Below are 20,552 nucleotides of genomic sequence, written 5' to 3'. Positions count from 1 at the left end.
ATATTACGGAGAAAGGCCAGCGTATGAGGCGTAGGATCTAATGCTTCGATCGTCGAGAATTTTGTAACCAAGCAACTAAGAAAGCGCCTCATCATGACCAACTAATAACTAGTTCTCGGTCGTTTCCGGACGCGACGACGGCAGATCCATGGAGTCCTGAACGCGGTGAGCTGGGGCGTGCTGCTGCCCATGGGAGCCATCGTCGCGAGGTACCTCAAGACGTTCAGGTCGGCGGACCCGGCGTGGTTCTACCTCCACGTCGCCTGCCAGCTGGCCGGCTACGGCGTCGGCGTCTCCGGCTGGGCCACCGGCATGAACCTCGGCAGGGAGTCCGAGGGCGTCACCTACGCCGACCACCGCGACATCGGCATCGCCGTCTTCGCCCTCGGCACGCTCCAGGTCCTGGCGCTGTTCCTGCGGCCCAAGAAGGAGCACAAGTACCGCGCGTACTGGAACGCGTACCACCACTCGGTGGGGTACGCCGTGATCGTGCTGGGCGTCGTCAACATCTTCAAGGGGATGGGCATCCTGGGCGTGGAGCAGCGGTGGAGGACCGCGTACATCGCCGCCGTCTGCGTGCTGGCCATCGCCGCCGCCGCGCTGGAGGCCGTCACCTGGGGCGTCGTCGTCCGCCGGCGCAAGGCCGAGGGCAAGACCTTCAGCAGCAGCGCCGCCTCCAATGGCCACCTGCCCCACTGATCGCTCGGCGTCACGGCGTGAAAGTTTCTCAGGCATCTGCATCCACCTTCAGTGGCGTGTATAGCTACGGGCAGATGGCACTAGGTATAGAGTGAGATCCCGTGATTTTGGCCTGCCTGTATGTCTTCTTTTTTTTTTTTGGTACGGTGTGTATATGTACGTTGCCACTTGCGCTGTAGCTTGAGCTGTAGTGAGTGAACGTGTATTGTACAATTGTGTTTTTGCATGGTGTAGTGTTCCATCACCTTGCTGGTTTCGAGCTTCTAGAACGGGGCGTGCAGTGTGCAAACGCTCGGGGTCCCATTGTCCGGGAGGATTCGCGCCGATCATGCACTTGGCGTTCATGCCCCATGCCGGACGCCACTTTTTTGCTGAAGTTGCGCAGTCTGCTCCCTGTGGACCATGGTGGTTGGTGAAGCTGAAAGGGGAAGGTTTCTGGTATGAAAAAGCATCGCCATCGGAGGTGTCCTGCCTGAGTCAGCCGAACAAGTGTTCGAAACTGAACCTCTAAGATAATGGTCCGCGCGGCTACCTTGTACTACGGCAATATCTTCTCTTTGCGATCGGCTTGTAGTACAATCCCCAATCCTGTACGCTGTACTGCGACATATCCTGCGCTCTTGCTACCACTTTCCTGCCGTACCGAATGCAACGGGGGACAAGAAATGCACCTAGCTGTATAACTCATGCCCCTGAATTCTTTTAGAGGAGAATGGCATAAATCATGATGTCTAATCCATCATTGTTTGTCCTTTTTATAGGATCACTTTAAGAAGATTTTTTTTCAAAAAAAAGAAGCATAAAGGATGAAAGCGTATTTGTTACTATCAATTGGAAATCAAAGAATATTTGGTCCTTTATCTTCCCTCAACCGGCTCTTTTGTAACCCAAAATTATGATTTTTGCAGCTACTGGATTCCCTCCTAGAGAAATAAACAAAGCTACATGAAAAGCCGTGGCTTCCAGCTTTGGTAAACCACTTTCAGGTGCACAAGGCACCCCTTTTCTGATGGTGGAAAGTGACATCTTGCTGCCACTTCAAAATCAAATGATAGGTCAATCAGTTCCCTAGCAATTTCTCCCGGCAACGAATTGGTTGCCAGTAATTTCCAGTAATTCACCTGCTCGATCTACCACATCATAGAAAGTTCATGCTTGGAAGCTGGAACAACTCTAAATGTCTATGATCAAACCAAGTTCAAATTATTCCCATTTTGCCAGCATGATTTACCGCATCAATACAATACGAGCAAAGACTTGCATCATTGGGTTCAGTCTCATTGACGTATCAGATCCCACATGATCACAAAGGCACCCTTTCCCTGTTTCCTGTCTGGTTTTCAGGTTCCAATAAAATCCTTTGCTCCCTCCACAAAGCTACAGGCTACCTTTCGAATTGGTTCTGTGAATACGACCCTTCGTTCATTAGGGTTCACACGGTCCGTTTGGGTTGTACTCTGCTCAGTTTCCTTGAACTTGAAGTGAACTTTTAAGCGCCCATCTTCAGTTGGTGGGTACAGGGGCTTGGGACAACCTGAAGCGATAAGTCAAGTGGAGAGCTGAGCTGTATAACTTTGTTACCAGTGCTCTGTTGAAGACGAAGCACAACATCAACCAATGAATGTCAAATACTAATATGCCACCTCGAAACTATACTTGTGCAGTAAGGGCAAAGCAACAATATAGGAATAACCATCCTTTTCTTCGATTATCATCGAGAGTCCATCTAGAAGGATCGCATCAGCTCAGAAGAAGCAATTAGGTATCAACTACCGTCTCCGTCCCAAATTGTAGATCGTTTTGGCATTTATAGATTCATAGCTTTTACTATGTATCTAGACATAGTGTATATCCAAGTGCATAGCAAAAGTTATGAACTTAGAAATGCCAAAACGACCTACAATTTCAGACAGAGGGAGTATGTTGCTAAGAGTGCAGGAGTTTGTTGAGCTGCATTTCAGTTTGTGGGCTGATAAGTGCCTTAGTCATATTGAGCTAGAAGTTCTCAATTCTAACCAACCTTCAACTGTAGGTCCTACTGTCAATGATTGGTACTAGGTTCCTTCTCTTTTAACAAAACAATACTCCTGAGTCCTGGTAGCAGCACAACAATTGAGTTGATCTAGCTCTTTCATTTTGTTCAACAGGGTAAATATATCTATATGCCTAAACTACTTTATGTAACTGGTTCTATCCAAAACATGAAACCAAAACTCAGATTTACTGTCCTGTTGCATGGAAATTGGAATGCGTTTGATGCACAAAGATGTGTGACAGCAGCTAACTCCAAGTCACGTTTTGAATAATATAGTTACTCCATTCTGGGGGGTTCACTGAATGCAAAGACAAAGCTGCAGAAGATGGTAGCATTCCTTCATAAGCATGGTTTAGGACTTTAGAAGTCATAGTGTTAAAGAAGAAAGCAGGCCTGCAAATGACCATTGAAGGCGGCTGTGGACAAATACTTATTTCAAATAAAAGCCCTACTTAGACAGAGTAGGGAACCAAAAATATAAAGAATCCATGGCCAGAGGGAGAGACCTTCCCTGATTTCGTCTTAAAGAAGAGTACCTCAAAGGGTATATTTAAAATTGTGTACAGTAAAATAAGAAACAAATAATCCATGCTTCATCAACACTTGCCTAATTCTTCCAAAATCCAATGTCAACAAATGTACTTTAAGTACAATATAAATAGAAGCGTATCCTTTCTTTTTTATTTTTTACGAAATAAAAAAATCTGTAGGGACATGTATGTTGGCTTTTGTATGTGGTAATCATCTTTTTGTGCATCTCAACTATCTAAGTCAATGCAAACTAAACTAACAGATGCTTCAGGTGCATCAGATTTCTGGACAATTCAGTACTGCATTGTTGTTCATTGCATTTGGTTTAAAGAACTAACCTAGAAATACATAGTTTAATAATCTGTGCTAGAAATCTATGACAGATAACAAGATGTGGCTATGCAAGAAAGTAAAATACAAACAGTAATATTGCAGAACGTCGAAGTCCATACATACATATTAGTGACCAACGTCGAAGTCCAAAATCTTCAAAAATCTCTGAAGCTTATTTTAGGATACCCACAGATCAGCTTCCCACTGTAGAGAAGCCCCAAAATCTTTAAAAATCTCTGAAGCTCATTTTAGGATCATCATACCTTGAATTCCCTCGTCTTCCCCTACCACGGCTACTTCCTCTGCCCCGGCCCCTCCCTCTCCCTCTCCCTCTCCCTCTCCGCATAAAGAATGACTTCCCATGCTTCATTTCAATGAGTGAATGCAACAGATCATCACACAAGATACAACCCTCATGCAATGTAGCTCCATCTTGAAGAGGGGTGGTTTTCTTGTTGAAATCAACTTCAATGATAGTAGACTCACATGTTAGGCACTTTTTATCTGTAGTGCTGATCCTATGTGCGGCATGTGGGAGTAATACAATGCAGTTACACATGTTGCAGTAAAGCCGCCATTTGGGTGCACTAACTGGATCAAGAATCAGGGTACCGCTACACTCAGGACAGGCACAAACTCCTTGAGTGATCATAGATTGCTTGCATGTCGGGTGCGGGCAAAGGCAACACGGCATGCCAGCCCCTTTCGCAACCTTGCCAGTGTCATCTATCTTGAGAGCACCAAAGAGTTTGTCTATGCCTTCAAATGGAGGATTAGTATAGCAAAAGGGGCACAGCGGAAAAGATTTTGCATCAGGTCCGACCATTGAGAACAGAAGCAACTCGAAACCATCAAGAGGGCATATGATTTCCTTGTAAAGCTGGAAAGGATAGAATTATTAAGGCATCAAACTGGGAGCTTGGCATAATAAAACACAGAGGATAATGGGATACATGCTTTTAGAATCCAACATGGCATGAAAAAACTGATGAACACAAAATTAGGGAAACCAAATGGAATAAGAATCAGGTTATGACAATCACGGCTATTAATAACAAAAACCTAAAAATTACAAAGTATGGGATCACCACATTTTAGCTGTTCTGCAAGAACCTTTTTCCCCATTGAAAGGGAATGCTGGCCAGAGAATAGTTACAAGGGTTCCATGAATGTAATACGTGGTTCTAGTGGTTCAATTCTCATGAACCATGCATGGAAGTAAAGCAACTGATTTACCAAGAAATAAATAAAGGTAAAGTAATTACCTTAATCGAACCGTTCTGAGGAAGATAATAGACATCCTCACAAGTTATGCAGTACAACCTCATCGGCTGAGTGGAAATGTATTTCATATACCGACCACATTTTCCGCACTTGCTCAGTAGGCGCCCAGAGTCTGCCAAAGGTGAAAATTGTGCTTCGAACAAAGCATCCATGCTTTCAATCTGCAATCAGCACCGTAACAGAATTATAGCGGTACACAATGAACTTTGGTTGTTAAAAACAGGAAATCTTAAACATGTTTTTTGTTAGATGTATATGTATTCTTTGTAGAAAAAATGTATCTGCAAATGTAAAATAATATTAACCATTTGGCGGACTCATTGTTGTTACAGCTTCAGATGAAGGTAAAGCATTGCTTGATCATTGACATAAACTTTTCCAAATACCATGCAATACAACAATGGAGTCTCAATAGATTATGAACAAAATATGTTACCTTTTTCACAAAGTAAGAGTACTTTTTCATAAATTGCTGAATAACATGTTGAATAACTTGACGATGATCAGCTTTGCCTTTTGCAATTAGAGTAATCTGTTGCTCAATAAAGCTTCTGATATCAGGCAAGCAGAGATCAGCATCAATACACTGATATCCTCTTATCAACGTAGTCCCCAGTGGTGTTGGTACTAACCTTCTTCCAGAATTCACCTTTAAGAAAGATAGTAGAGGCATTATGCTTTTTGCACATTTACATACGTAAGCATAAACTTGCAAGTGTAAGGATTCACAGCATATGACTCTCTGAAGGTCTAGTAGAAAACAACTCAACTAACCTGAACATAATTACGTTCGCAAATGTTGTTTATATGTACAGGAATTGATGCATCTGTACCTATGCCATTCTTCTCCATGAGAGAGATCAATTCACTTTCACTGAGGTAATCAGGAGGTGTGGTGCTTCCCTTCAACAAAGAATCATGATTTGTCAGCATCATATCCTCATAAAAGTTAAGCGCGTGTGATTTGAGCAAAACTGACAAGCCTTACCTCATATATGTCAACCTTATGAATACTAACAGAGTCTCCCTTTCTAAAGGCAGGAAGACTATTCTCACTGACAGACAGCCATGGCATGATAGAGGTAAATCCTTTATGAGTGACTCGATAGCCAACACAGTGGAAAGTTTCTCCACCTGAAGTAAACTCAATGGCAGTCCTGGCAATCATGTTTTTTTGAAAGGGTTATTTACTGATGAATCCCTTTATAAGAAACTATTAAATTTGAATACAAATTGGTAATGCAAAAAACATCGCGTTCTATGACATGCTTGTGAATTATGACAAAACAAAAACACGAATGATTTATCCAGCAACGATGGAAACAACAGGACAAACTACCTTGTATATCTACAATCAGGACTAACAGTTCCAATAAAGTGCTGGCTTATGTATTGGTACAGCCTCCAAGCATCAGTTCCCAGAGCTTCTTCTGTCGCTGATCTCATTGGAGTAATTGGAGGATGGTCCCCAGCATCATGACCTTGACGAGGCTTAACAAAACCAGCATCCAGTAATGTCCGGACATCATTGGACCATAGAGGATTATGTACTAGCACAGCAAGTGCACCTCGAAAATCAAACGATGCTGGATATGCAGTGCTCTCTGTACGTGGATAGCTGTGCAAAGGTTACAATTAGTACTTACAGTAGGAAAATGAAACATGCAGTGGCAGCAACATCACCTATGTAAGGTGTTTTCAGCTGCAATAATAAAAAATCTGTTCGCCCAAATTAAAAACTAAAAGCAATAATTATTACAGCTTAACTATATAACTTGAGCTTAAACGAGAATCAGTATCACATGTACTTAGGATGGCATTATTGGGAGTAATGCAAGGCTCAACCGTTACCTAGAATATAATAAGACCTACATGATGAACTTGGTATCATGTGGGACATGGCAAGAAGAATGGGTAAACTGGTCTGTTGATAAAATTGCACACTTACTATAGCATAATTTGTAAAATCATGCGGTAGTCATGACTAGTGACCGAGGCCTCAGTTGGGTCAATATACATCAGTTCTAACTTCTAACCTCAAAAAAATCATACATGGGATCTGCTAAACTTCATAGGACACATAGTATACCTGGTTGAACAAACAAAAGAACAGCCTATATTGCAGATTTTTGTCAATTAGAATTATTCATATAACAAAAGAAGTATTAGAAAATACAATGAAACGCCATGCATCATTGCATATGGTAAATAAGCCCACATCAACTTCTATCAGGCTAATGGTAGACGAGATTCAATATTAAACATAGCACTATTTTGATGTCATTTTTGAAACCTGATGAATCCTTGAGTGTAAAGCCGCTCTGCCAAGTGCATGGCTGTCTGAGGTCCAATACCGAGTGCACTTGATGCAACCTGATATAAGAAGGATAAATTAGTTTGAAATTTAGTCAACTCTTTCATCATGTGTAAAACAACCCAAATGCCCCCATTTTAAAATGAAAAGGATATAATTGTCATATTAATACTAAGATTTTGGTCAAGTCAAACCCAACAGGAGAATCTTGGGTATCAGATTTCAATCAAGAGGCAATTTATGATAGCAATACACATTGGTAGGACATTGTAAGAACAAAATCGTGCTTCAAAAGACTGAACAAACATTACACTGTAAGGCAAGCACAAAGTGAGATTTGTAGATAGCAAGGCAAAATAAATAAGGGAAAGCTAAGGAGAAGATATGGTTACTCTAAGAGGTAAGAGCTATGGTACCTTAAGCATATTAACTGTATTAAGGCCAGATGGACGGGTTTTGCACTCTTCCTTCACTGATACATCTGCTATTTTTAGAGTCCCATCACTGGCGACCATCTTCTGAAACATTACAGTAACCTGCATTTTTAATTAAGGAAAATGTGAGAACATTTGGAAGAATAAAGCCAAATCACTTGGGTATGTGATCTCACATCAAAATCAAAAAGTTTCTTCCGGTCCCATTCTAGCTGTATTTCATCACCATTTTTGATGATATAAGTTTTCAAGGACCAGAATTTCTCTGGTTTGAATGTGGTGATTTGCTGATAGCGTTGTACACAGAATCCCAGCGTAGGTGTTTGGCACGGACCATACCTGATTTACAAAGGATGAAAGGATAACAAATCTTAAACCAATTCTGGAGAATATTATTAAAATACAGGTAGGGTACATGTAAAAGATATTGCTATGATGACTTGAATAAAAAATTTAAAAGTTCACAGAACCAAAAATATTTGAAGATTGTTTATACCTAGTAGCACTTTCTTTAATAAAAAAAGAATTCAATAAGCAATTGTCAAAGAAATTTGGATTGTGAAAAGAGATGGAGAACTCACGAAATCACTCTTGAATCAAGGTTTCCATATTTTCCTTGAAAATATCGGGTCTGAAATCGAGTAAATGCTACTCCAACCTTCAAGTCAATTTCTTGGCGAGCATCCACTGATAGTGCTTCATCTTTATTTGGCAGAACAAGGTTATCCATGGCACTCAATATGTCTTTCTCGGTAACAGATGAAAATCTAGCACGGAAAATTCTTCTGCCAGCCTCATTTTCAGGAATCCCAGTGCACTCGATAACTGGAACATATGTTTGGCATTGTAATTACATTGGTCAAGCTAAATATCAGGAGGTAGAACAGAACAAGCCATGTATATGTGTAGAAGCAAGCAAAGAAATACCAGGTATACATTGCAGCAATCAAGAACAAAGAAATCTGAGTATAAAAAATAATTTCAAATGATATTTTTACATAATTATCTATGTTCTGTTTGGACAAAGAATTAAAATCTTTATAGCTTCCATACTCTAAAGAAATTCAATTGATCTAATGTCTCACTCATTCTAGCAGAGAACTTCCCAATGATGTCAAACTTATTTTACATATACACCTATGTTTTGCTTTTCAGAGTCCTGATTGTAAAATGGAAAACTCCACATATAGCTCTCTATACACCATCATAAATTATAATAATGACCTGACAGGATGGTATGCATAATTATTCCCAAACAGGGTTGGTGTACCTTCATAGCATATGTTTTCTCCTTCTCGGTCACAGTCCAGCCAAAGTATCAAATAAGTGCAACCTCGAACTTCTTGAGCTAGATGCCTGCGGATATGAGCCTTCAAGAGAGCTACCCATCAGTGTTGTATTTAACTGCGGGACATTATGATCCTTAAGGGAAAAGGGAAAACACATACACCATTTTTTTCAAAACAGGGTCCCCCATTTCCATTACTTGATAATGCAAAATATGCATTGCAAGTGAAGAAAAAAGCAGGTTTCAGGGAAAAAGTGAAAAAGATAACATAGTTCTATCTAACGGCTTCAAGAAAGCCTAGTAAAAGTTCAAAATAACTGGAACATACACAGATACAGATAAATGTAACATCAGCCAAAAACTACCGTTTGGATTTGGCAATTTAGCAGATTCTGCAATTGTAACTGGGAGCCTAACAAAAAATGTGAGGAAAACAATAACCAGGACATTTGTTTATTCAGAGTTTGAATACTCCTAGAGTCGATAATACATATGGAGAGAGAGAGAGGACATAAAAATGTTTAAGAATCAGTGAAACTGCATAGTTGATTGGCCATGCATGGGTGGAGTAGATTAGCATAATGGAGTACTATCACCACTTTATTTGAGTACTATCACCACTTTATTTGGTTACAACCAAGCAGTTAAATGTCAATGAGTCATATTCTCTCACAATCTGAGTTGACCCTTAACTGCTAGCTGAGTTGCATTCTGTTCAATCAGAGTTGTACAGGAATACAGTACCTTTGGGTTGCATTCAGATCTCAGAACTGGCGCCTCAAATAGGTCCATTGGATCAGTTCCATCCCAGTTCTGATATGCAGGGGGGAAATCTACACTGGAAAAATCATACAGAGATTAAAGAAACGCAATCAAAAGACATTTTAAGTTCAGAAACTGTAAACATGAACTGAATATCTGTATATCGATGCTGCTGAAATGTAATAACTAATGGCAACTTTCAGTATAACCAACATTTCAACTATGCATTGGTCCACCGTGTCTGCACAGTGCACATATCAACATTCAACACTGATATGTACGAAATGTGCATGTGCAAGAATTCATATACTCAGGCTTCAAATGACAAAACTGTGACAAAAGCGCTACCTTAAAACATGTCCAATAACAGATGTCACTTTAAAATTTGCATAAGAACCCTGAAACATCCCGTCAAACTCATGGATATCTGTGCTTCCCTTCCTTGTGGACATCTGCATGAATGATGAAAGAAAAGATATCGATGTGAGTAAACTCTTAATCAAAACAAAGCATTCTGGAGTCTGGCCCATATTATTAGTACTATTCAAATGGGGCCTTCCCTACTGCTCTTTTCTGAGGAGGGAAAAGGTGTCTCGTCCATATCCGCCAGGTTGTAACAGCAACTGATATGTGCACAGCTACTTGATGCCTCAATAGGTTATCAAAAATTCAGACCCGCAATTAACTTTTTCAAAAGATTTGCTAGAGGGGAATGGAGGTTAACCATACCTCTTCTAGAAGTACCCGGGCTACTGAGCTTAAGCATTGATCATCAGGCAAAGCTGAGCAAATTTATTTACTATGGCAGTCGGAACTGTGCAAATTCATATATCATTTCAACCAATCCCAAAAGCTACCTCAACAGGGGAGCTCAATGAGCCATCACACAAATTTGCAGTCGACACTCAAGCTCCTAGGGTAAAAATTAGACGGCGACCAAACTACCAGCAGCTCAGAAGAACCAGCACCCATCGGCGCGCCGACCGTTAGGGCTGGCTCCTTCGACACCACCCATTCCCAAATGAATCCGAGGTCAGGTCGCCCCCGAATTCGACACCAACAATCAAAATCAGCACGGATTCGGTGGCGGAGGAGGGAGGGGGAGAACTTACGCGGCCGCCGGAGAGGGCGGAGGCGATGGAGAGCGCGATGCTGGGCTTCTCCGCGACCTGCAGTGGCACGAACCAGGAGTGAGAAGGTGTTCAGAGTGGGGTCAGCGCGGCCGCCACCGCGCGGCGCCACGGTTACCTAGCCGGCGTCTGCGGCGAGGGCGGAGGCGGGGGCGGCTTACCATCAGAACCTTGGGCGCCATGGGGACCGGCGGACGGATGAGCTCGCCGATGGGGGGAGGACCGGAGGAGTGGGAGGAAGCCGACGAGGGGTTTAAGGCAAGCGCCGTGGCCGTGCGGTGCCGTGCGCGTTCAGGGCTTCTGGCACTGCGGTTTGGGTAACCGTAAACCCCTTGTCCTTTTTGCCCCTAAGCACGTAGGAGTATTTCACTAAGGTCCCGTTTGGGTTCAAGGAATTGGAATCTATTTAATGGAGTATGCTAATTTATGTTGGAATGTGGCATTCCACAACTTTCCAAAGTTTAGATATAAGTCTATCTTAAATTCATGGGGTGGGAGATGGAAATTGATTCTATAGATTATGGTTATTAGAATGGAATTCAATTCTTATAGCACGCTCTTAGACTCGCTTCTCTATGGTAGAAGTGCAGCATACAAGTATCTCTCCCATATCACCAACTATAATATACAACTATATTCCACATACAATTATATTAGCTTAATTAATTTGTGTCTAAATTATAATTATTAGGATGGAATTCAATTCCAATGATCCAAACGGGGCCTAAGAGGTAAATCTCTTGTCTGATAGACAAATTACGGCTGTGATAAAAAATAGTTGCGCAAGAGATAATCAGGGAAGTGAATGTCATAGCGGTCACCTGAAATTCGGCTGCTTTTTCTTTAATTTGGCGAGAGAACGTCAACAAAATGACTTGCGGGGATATCAAACTTCTAAGGGACTTGTAGAGGGTTCTATAATTTTTACTTAGAAACTTGAGTACCATGGTGTGTGATTGTGTCTATACAAGCATATTCTATTGGTTATTTCTTTAGATGAGAAATAAGTCATTGAAAAGATCTGACACTGTCTTGAAGGGAAAAATTAACAATTTCTAAAACAATATACTCCCCCTGTCCCAAATTACTATCCGTTTTGACTTTTCTAGATAAAATTTTTAATATGAATTTAAATGTATGTATGTCGAGATACGTAGCAAAATCTATCATCTAGAAAAGCCAAAACGAATAGTAATTTGGGACGGAGAGAGTAGCATATAAGAAAGACTATATATTATGAAAATACTTTACAATGAATCTATATACATCAATTTTATGGTTTCAACCTACCTAATTCTTTATTTATTTACAGTCTAAGTTTTTCCAAAATACGTAGGAGAGCTAGGTATTATTGTATTAAGATAGAAGAAAGAGGCTCAAATAGCCATACAAACACCTAACCAACCAACGCTGCTAACCATCAGATCGAGCAGCGGCCAGACTACTCAGGCCTTTGGCGCCTACCAACATCCAGTGATCAGCTTCATCCCGTGCAAAAGGCCTTGACGAGTAAGAGAGGAGTATCGGATTAAATTGCAATTTGATACATAAGAAAGGATTAGGGATGCTAATTTCATAGTATCAGTTTGAATTTTACCTTCATTTTGTTTCATTTGGCAAGGGAGCATCAAGCCATCAACTAGATATTATCTGACAGGGATATGCATACTGTCGTCACAAACTTCTAGGACATCCAAATATTTTGAGCATAATAACACTAAACCAAAGCCATAAATATGCAATGATGATTCAAGGGAATGAAGAATTTGTCACTTATTAACAAGGGCAATAATCAAGAAGTACAAGATCATCAGAACTGTTGAGTAAAGAGAGAACAAACCTAAACTAATTCTATGGAACATATTACATCAAACATTGTTCAAACATCCCTGGCTTCAACTATCTAGAGAACACTCCTTAAGGAACAAGAATAAAAGAACAAGTTATTAGCACGGTTATCTCATGACTCTAGACTCCTTTTCTTGGGCTACATGAAAGAATGGCAGCTGATAGAGGTAAGTGAAGCATATGTACAGAACCGGAGCAACTCCTCCCAGGCTATTATTTTTTTCTCTTTGTGTGGTAACTCCCGGACTTGATGTGAGAAACCTAAGACTCGCAGTTTCCACCTCCTAGACAGAACTTCAGTATCCTTACTCCTTTGTACAGGTCTCACGGGCACCGCATGCGGCACAGGTCGTGCACCTCCGAGCTCCCAAACTGTGGGTAATCCTGCTGCTGCTGCTGGTCCCGGTGCTTGGACTGGCTCTTCTTGGAGGAGCGCTTCGAGTGCCCCTCGCTGGCCAGGACGTTGCTCGGTGGCACGGCAGCCGCTGGCGGGTTCATCATCGGGGGCGCCGATGATGGTGGGCAGCAATGTTGGACGTTGATGGTGTGCGTCTTGGTTTCGGTTGAGCTGCTGCCTGTTATGTTTATTCTGAGAACGGCTTCCTTATCTCTGGTGTCCTCGCACCACCAGTTCTGTGGTATTCCGTCTACGAACTCTTCCTGTGTGTAAAAGTCTTCGTGATGGAGTGTAATCTCCACAGTTTCACCTGGTTTAATCAGACCGACCGCTGGTTGTACCTGTGTGATAAAGTAAATCAGCAACTAAAAAAACTGACTACAAAGAACCTATGACAGGCAGTATATCAACTGTTTCCTGACATGAGAAGCTACTTCTGCCTGCGTCATATTCATTCAATTGAACATCATAAATTTTGATCATATTAGTACACATATAGGAAGAATGGCAATATCTTCAGTTGGTGGCTAGAAACTATAAATGAATTATAGTTGTAGGTGTTGCCCCGTGTAATACAGAGTTCCAGACTAGAGCTTTATTAAAGGAGTTCACAACACCTCTTACCTCGAGCCAAAGTGGGAAGCCAAATGATGCCCTTGGAAGAAGCTCTGATTTAGTTCCATCCTCCTTCTTGATTGACTGCCCGTCACATAGGATTTCGAAAGCTGCTTTGCTTGTTTCACATTTATTGGTAATTTGGAAGACAATATTCTCTTGATTCTCCAGCTTGATTTCACTTATGCTAACTGTAGTTTCTGGAACAAAACAAGCTTCTTGGAGCAAAGAACGTACTTTCTCATTCGATTCAATTATTTCTCCATATTCTTGCCTTCTTATTAACTCATCAACTCTTGCAATATCAACGCTGAATGTACACCTCACAGGTTTATGGTCACTCTCCGTGACATCCATGCACGCCACGTACCTACCAAGAAAAAAAATCAGTATGGTCAAAGGAATTATTGATCATCGGAAGGAGAAAGAAGAATCGTAATAGTATCTCACGATGTAATGGAAGCAACTACAGGGCACTCTAATGAGCATTCAGCTACTGATACAGAACGGCTGTCACGATATAGCACTCTATCGCACCAAGCAGGTATCCGCTTCTTCTCACCCGAATCATACCCTACATGACAGTTGATAGTCAGTTTTCAGCACTAGTGATGCAAAGCAATAAACAGAACCTACTACATTAGTCAGGAGAAAAATTACATGACCAGTTGATTAGGGAAAAGAAATAGAAATTTGCAAGCAACATCATGTGCATACCTCCGAGACCTGGCTGATGCTTTTGGAACTTGTATGTTGGGGGAAATTTGATTATGCCTTCACGCATTCCTTGAAATACCTTTCCAGCTTTCATTTCTGCTCGAAGCTGATCCTTCTCTCTTAGCCAATCGAAGCTTCTTTGTGAAACCATGTCCCTTGCTTCATCATATGTGATACCATAAAGCCTGTAGTTGAAATCACCAAGAAATACAACCATATCAGCTTCAGCCAGGTCAGGCCTTACTTCTTCAACCTGATTTCCATTGACCTGAAATCAGCACAACATCTGGACGTCAGTATAATTCATTGGTATATATCGATAGTTTACAGGTTATTTGACACATACATTTACTGTTCTGTGCAACTGGACAGATGTAGCAGAAGCTGTATCACAACAAACCAAAGGATTATCACTTATGGAAAAACTTTGAGGTATTAAAGAAGTATTTGTAACACCTAAAGTTGAATGGAAAAGATACATAAATCCTAAACCTCATTGCCAAAAAAAAAAGCTCTTCATAAAACGTAAAAAAATGAACCTGTGGATCCATGTGGTTTGTTGAAAGCCATTGTCCGGTAAATGTGGTCAAAGTCAGCATTTCGTCGGCTCACGGCTTCCAGATGTGCAGCAAAATGATTGCTCACAAAACACATTTTCCGATCATATACCCTTATTCTTAATCCTACACCACCCTGCAGCAGAATGAAATGTCATCACATCAGACAAACAAAAGAACTAGGGAGAACATGAAATGGAATATAAAACAGAGTACCAAGGACTATAATGTTTTGCTGCTACAGTGCTACATGCAGATTTTCTTTCTCTATTCATACAGCCATTATGTAACTATCACTAGAATATCAAGTTCCCAACACAAGATATGCTGATATCGTCAAAAGGAGGTATATATTTGAAGTACTGAGGGCAAAGGAGCCCAGAATATTTTCTAAAGAAGTGACTACGGCAGCTTCAACTTTGGAATTGCCATGTTTGGTTAACTCATTTCTGATCTTTTAAGTGAACCATTAGAAAATGGAAAATCAGATGGGGAAAGTGAATGAATATACATCTATATTATCATGTACCTTATTGCCAATAGCACGTCCAAGACCACATGGCACTGCAGCAGCATCAACATCACCAACATATGGCTTAAGGCTCTTTCTTGCCCTTGAAAAGTAAATATTTTTTCCATGTTATGTATGCACATGAGAATGGTAATGAAACAAACAATTAATTGAGCAACTTATCATTATGTGAAAAGAAATTTGTGGTTTAATTCTAAGGAACTAATATATGACAAGGTAATACCATGCAGCAATAAGCAATGCAGCCAACTGTCGAGAACCAACTCGGTGGAATGATGTCCCCTCATCAAGTGCTTTGCCAATATTGTCTATCCACCATTGCCCATTCACGCTGCCCTCAAGTCCTACCTAGAACCATGAAAAAGAAATATTGAATCAAAGTACGATGTAGAGTATTTACATAAAACACTGCAATGACAAGGCCTACTAACAGGTGTTGATTTGTGAATTACACCACAGAGGGCAAAGAAGATTGAAATCTGTTTGTCTCTAACAAAAAGTAAATTCTTATTCGTCACTTCATTAGCTCAATAGCTATTTTTTGTATAACTCATTTCATCTACAGATATATTTTTAACTTGCAAGTCACATTTCTCTCAGAAGTTGCATAACACAAAAACTCATTAAATTTAAAAAATACATATAGTTAAGTTATAGGAAACAGTAGGACATAATCATATTGCAGCATTGACTGGCTACCAAAATCCCGGTTAATGGAGGAAATGAAAATAGAACAACGTAGTGAATAGATATAGCACCATTTAAAGCATCAACCAAATGACACATTGAATCGGATACAAGAGCTGACGGTAAGATCAAGTATCTTACAGTTTCTTTTGCTGCAGAAATGGCAAGAAATCCTGCGCCCATCTCAACCTCTTGTAATCCAACAACAACCAACCCTACATCAGATGATACACTACCCAACCATGATCTAAGTGACTCAGCGGATGCTTTCCCTTGTGCTACATTCCAACTTCCCACCATTATGTTTATCTTCTCCATTCTAGTGTATGACTGCTCTCTGTTAGACAATTCCGTACGGATAATATCATCAAGAGGTCCAGGAGAATTCAGTGGCCATCCCCGAATACCACCGTGATGCGCCAGTGTGTAAATGTAAGAACCACCAATAGCCATCTTTATGACTGGACAACTATGCCCTGTCCATCCTGCCAGAATGTTACCGTCAGCGTCCATGACTTGAATCGTGCCACTGGCATAGCCCACCCACACCCTTTCTCCTAGTGCCTTTATACACTGCACCGAAGATGTATGATGCTGGAATTCTTGCACCCGGCTCCCATTCCCATCCCACTGGATAATTGCACCATTCGTGCATCCTGACCAGATTGTGCCATCCATTACTTGAGCCACTGCTCCTGTTCTACGGTTATCTTCGACAAATGTTCCCTTTGTTGCAACCCTGCGCACTGCATCGGCTGCTCCTATTAAAACATTCCTAGATTTCTGGAAGAAGTTCAAAGAACCTTGTGACTTGTCCTTCTTTGAAGGTTTTGCTTTAGGGTTGACCTCTTCCTCCATAGGCTGTTCTGGCATGACTGGTGTCTCTAGCTTTGCTGACTCAACTTGGCCATCCATCCCAAAGACTTTCAGCAACTCCCTTGTACGTGCGTCCCTGTAGCAATTTGTTCAATAGAATCGATAGGTTAAATCAATTATTGAGCAAACATGATAATCTAACAAACATTCCATCTATGTTTCTGAAGGCATACCATAGAGCAAATGTCATGCTTGTCACAGTCCAAACTTTAGCCCGGGAATGATCAGCCAGCATGTGTTTCACATCTGAAGCAGGCAAGGAGCAAACATTGCCAACCGTGCAATGGTTTCTGAGGTCAATGTAAGCTCTCTCAACCAACAAAGCAGCCATGTGCCTCTCTTCTGGTGACAATGAGAGGGACTTTGCAATGGCATCGTATGGCCACGCCTTTATGACCCCACCCTCGGAACCTGACCATATCTCGCCTGATAATTTCAAATGATGCATACATTTTCTTGTCAGAACTCTTGAATTTGTAATTGACATGCAGTGATGGCAATGTGCAGATGTAATACAATTGTGAGTTTGTGACAACAGCAATGCATTGTGATTGCAGTGAAGATCAAAGATGGGCATGCTCACCGTAGGAAGTGACGACCATGGAGAGCACGGGCGTCCGGCCATAGGCCTGCCATGTGAGGGCTTCCCTGAACACTGGCGCATTGTTGTTTCCCCCGCCTTGACTGCTGCCCCCAACGCTCCCGCCGCCGTCGCCTACACCAGCAGCGGCGGGCGCAGGCGCCGTGGCCGCCGCGTCGAGGTCCATGCGCCACGATCGGATCCTCCCGTCCTTGTGCCCCGTCCACAGCAGGCGGTTGGCCCTGTCGACGGCGACACAGAGCGCGGGAGGCGCGGGCACGCCCTCGCGGAACGGCGCGCTCTCCTCGTCGCCGCGGCGCGCGCCGGCGCCCCACTCGGCGAACACCTCGTCGAGCGCCCAGACCCTGATCCCGGACTCGGCCCCGGCCCAGAGCTGTCGGCGCTGCTGCTCGGCGGCGAGCGTGCGGAGGAACGATCCCGCCTGCGTCTCGCGGAGCGGGTGGGGCCGCACCTCGAGCGGGGGCGGGCGGCCCGGGTGCATGGCGGCGCGGAGCGGGACGCGGAAGATGCCCTTGCCGCCCCCAGCGCCGACGAACTCCGGGAGGGTGCCGCTGCCGCCGCCGTACTCGGACATGGCGCGCTCGAGCGTCATGGAGCCCTCGCTGGCGCCGCCGCCCCCCGAGCGTCGGGAGCCGGAGGAGTAGGAGGCGCTGGGGTGGTGCTGGTGCGGCGGGAGCGGCGGGTGGTATCCCACGTGCGGGGCCCCCGCCGTGGGGTCGTGGTGGAGCGGGTAGTTGAGGGAGTGGGAGACCGGGAGGATGTGGTCGTCGTCGAGGCTGTGGTTGCGCAGCGCGGCGCGGCGCGCGGACGCGGCGTCCCGCGACAGCGGCTGGCTGTACGAGATCCCGCGGCGCTGCGGCGGCGGGGCCCGCGACATCACCTCGTCGTCCGGCTCCATGGCGATCGCGCGCTCACCGGCGATCGGCCGGCCGGTGCGGGTGCCGGGTGCGTGGCTGGTGCGTCGTACGCGTGCCTCGTCGCGCGCGCGCGGGCTGCGGGTTTTTTGGCGTTCGGGCTGGGCGTGGAAACGGGAGAGAGAGGGATAAGACGGCCAGAACCGGTCAAGATGGGGAGGGAGAAGAGCGCGGCGAGTTCGGCGCGGGAGTGAGAGGTCGGGGTCGGAGGGAAAGGGGAGGAGGAGGGAGCCGAGGCGGCCGGGCCGCGAAGAGAGAGAAACGCGAACCGCCGAGTGTGTCGTGGCGGTGTCGTGTGACTCGTGCCTCGTGTGACAGAGGAGAGCGTGCGCCGGTGCGGATGGTCGCATGGACCGGGGCAATGACGTCACTGTGACATGCTGGTCGTTTCGTCAGTGCAGGTCAGCAGGTGGTGCTTGGCCGTTCGATCGACAGAGCACCGGATTGCTAGACACACACACGCACGGACGCACCTACACGCAGTGTCGCAATCACACGTTTTATAAATACACACAGTCTCAAGCATATTTAAAACCTTGTATTGTATATCTTGACAAAACTATAAGAAAAACATCTTATTTCGACGATAATTTCACCTACGTACTAGAAAACTTCCAATAAAATACAAGCACAAGTGCTAAGCTAAGGATTCAACCTAGGTGAGTAAATGCGGTTAGTTTTTAGTTTCCTATTATAATGATGTCCCATCCACGTTAAGCAAAAATTTCACTACAACTAGATCAAAGCTGCAAAACTTACATATATGTTTATTTTTTATGCTCTCTACTAGTGATAGAGAAGATTTTTAATCGGTATCGATGTTGCTCTCAACTAGCAATACTAGTGTTCAGTACAAGGGCGTGGCGCTCGTGCGAGAGTTTAGGAAGATTTCTACCATTACTGGTCTTAGAGGGATGACACAGATTGGTGTGCACGTGGCAAGGTGATGGTAGTGACATCGACACCAAACACGATGGATGAAATTAGCGGCAAAGGCGACGAACAGATTGGTTAGAGGTAGGTGGGGACCTAGAGGGAAGCTCACATACGAAGGCTCAAGATAATACCCGGACTGCTAGATGAAGATCTAGGACATGATTTGGATGCTATCACCGGCTCTGCCCTGCCAACGCGCTGGCCTACTAAATATTACGAAGGATTTAACCACGTGCATTCGGCTATAAATGGGAACTCTTTACTTTTGTGCTTCCCACTTACGACTATGCATTGGGCGAGTTGGTCACGGGCTAAATTTGGCTGGGCCATTCCAACAGCATCCAAACTTACTCGCAGTGGTCTAGAAATATTGACGGAGAAATATTAGGTTCCAAGCATTTGACACCAACAGTTTTTTCTTTAGAATAACCAATTTTATAGGAAAATACAATAGTATATCTTAAATTCATCGTGAAATTATATTTTGAGAGTGCATTTATTTGGTATAATAGATTTTAGTATATTTTGCTAAAATTAATCGGAATTAAAATTCATTTGATTTAGAATAAAATCAAAAATATCTGTACTTTAACTAAAGGCGTACATCTTATCTCAACAAAAATGTATATGTATTGGTACACATCACAGGGCCGAATTTCAATGAGGCTGCATGACAAATGCTCAGTTGCTCACAGTGCTGTGACGAGGCTGAGACGGCACGTCTGAAGCGCCTTTCAGCCTGCGGACAACACCACGGCCAGGAACAGCCAGAACCCACCGAGACGCTACCGCAAAACAGTCGTTTCTGCACACAGTCCGCACTCACCATAAGCTCGTGCTTTACCAAGAGAATCATATATCACGTCAAGCAATTAGCAAAATGGCTCAAATTGTGAGCAAGCTGCAAGGTTCGGCGCTGCAACATTATTGCAGAGCGAAACATCAAAGGCTTGTGACAAACTGACAATTCAAGAAACACAATAGCACAAGACATCTGTCTAAAATTGCACCACCCAACTCTGCAAAGACGTGCACCTTGACACATTTTCTCAAGGAAGCAAC

General features: G+C 43.3%; 3 protein-coding genes across 4 annotated transcripts in view; 1 reads left to right on the top strand and 2 right to left on the bottom strand.

The window, feature by feature from the left end:
- LOC101782372 (cytochrome b561 and DOMON domain-containing protein At4g17280-like) overlaps positions 1-1,071 on the top strand; it is a 2,167-nt gene extending 1,096 nt beyond the window's left edge. Inside the window, 1 exon segment of the mRNA XM_012843706.2 lies at positions 107-1,071. Coding sequence (XP_012699160.1) covers positions 107-699 — 593 coding nt within the window. The 3' untranslated portion in view covers positions 700-1,071.
- Positions 1,072-3,552: 2,481 nt separating this feature from the next.
- LOC101759257 (DNA topoisomerase 3-beta) lies at positions 3,553-11,111 on the bottom strand. Of its 2 annotated transcripts, XM_004957203.3 has the most exons (15): positions 10,972-11,111; positions 10,793-10,849; positions 10,029-10,132; positions 9,663-9,756; positions 8,901-9,000; positions 8,212-8,455; positions 7,807-7,969; positions 7,613-7,732; positions 7,176-7,255; positions 6,222-6,500; positions 5,871-6,039; positions 5,657-5,785; positions 5,319-5,531; positions 4,864-5,043; positions 3,553-4,478 (listed from the first exon to the last, which is right to left on the bottom strand). In XM_004957203.3, exons 1-15 carry the CDS (start codon positions 10,990-10,992, stop codon positions 3,825-3,827), a joined length of 2,607 nt encoding a protein of 868 aa, XP_004957260.1. In that variant the 5' UTR covers positions 10,993-11,111; the 3' UTR covers positions 3,553-3,824. The 2 variants fall into 2 exon arrangements, with proteins under 2 accessions (XP_004957260.1, XP_022679573.1); XM_022823838.1 differs by lacking the exons at positions 10,793-10,849; positions 10,972-11,111 and having other exon boundaries at positions 9,663-9,751.
- Positions 11,112-12,563: 1,452 nt separating this feature from the next.
- On the bottom strand, positions 12,564-18,747 carry LOC101781969 (type I inositol polyphosphate 5-phosphatase 13). The gene is made up of 11 exons (XM_022824091.1): positions 17,623-18,747; positions 17,213-17,465; positions 16,305-17,115; positions 15,700-15,824; positions 15,474-15,558; positions 14,927-15,080; positions 14,734-14,771; positions 14,388-14,655; positions 14,121-14,244; positions 13,680-14,040; positions 12,564-13,396 (listed from the first exon to the last, which is right to left on the bottom strand). Exons 1-11 carry the CDS (start codon positions 18,536-18,538, stop codon positions 12,983-12,985), a joined length of 3,549 nt encoding a protein of 1,182 aa, XP_022679826.1. The 5' UTR covers positions 18,539-18,747; the 3' UTR covers positions 12,564-12,982.
- Positions 18,748-20,552: the final 1,805 nt, after the last annotated feature.

The sequence above is a fragment of the Setaria italica genome, chromosome II, assembly GCF_000263155.2.
Source record: "Setaria italica strain Yugu1 chromosome II, Setaria_italica_v2.0, whole genome shotgun sequence".
NCBI classification, from domain to species: domain Eukaryota; kingdom Viridiplantae; phylum Streptophyta; class Magnoliopsida; order Poales; family Poaceae; genus Setaria; species Setaria italica.
Note: the sequence above shows the minus strand (reverse complement) of the source record. Positions and strands in the feature narration are given on the sequence as shown.

Excerpts from the sequence above, each read along its gene's own strand:
- LOC101759257 (XM_004957203.3), bottom strand. The coding sequence starts at position 10,992 with ATGGCGCCCAAGGTTCTGATG. Across the intron at positions 9,001-9,662 it reads GATCTGAATGCAACCCAAAG|GCTCATATCCGCAGGCATCT; the intron begins GTACTGTATTCC and ends GCTCTCTTGAAG. Across the intron at positions 8,456-8,900 it reads AGAAAACATATGCTATGAAG|TTATCGAGTGCACTGGGATT; the intron begins GTACACCAACCC and ends CATATGTTCCAG.
- LOC101781969 (XM_022824091.1), bottom strand. The coding sequence starts at position 18,538 with ATGGAGCCGGACGACGAGGTGATGTCGCGGGCCCCGCCGCCGCAGCGC. Across the intron at positions 15,081-15,473 it reads GACGTGCTATTGGCAATAAG|GGTGGTGTAGGATTAAGAAT; the intron begins GTACATGATAAT and ends ATTCTGCTGCAG. Across the intron at positions 14,245-14,387 it reads GCATCAGCCAGGTCTCGGAG|GGTATGATTCGGGTGAGAAG; the intron begins GTATGCACATGA and ends ACTGTCATGTAG.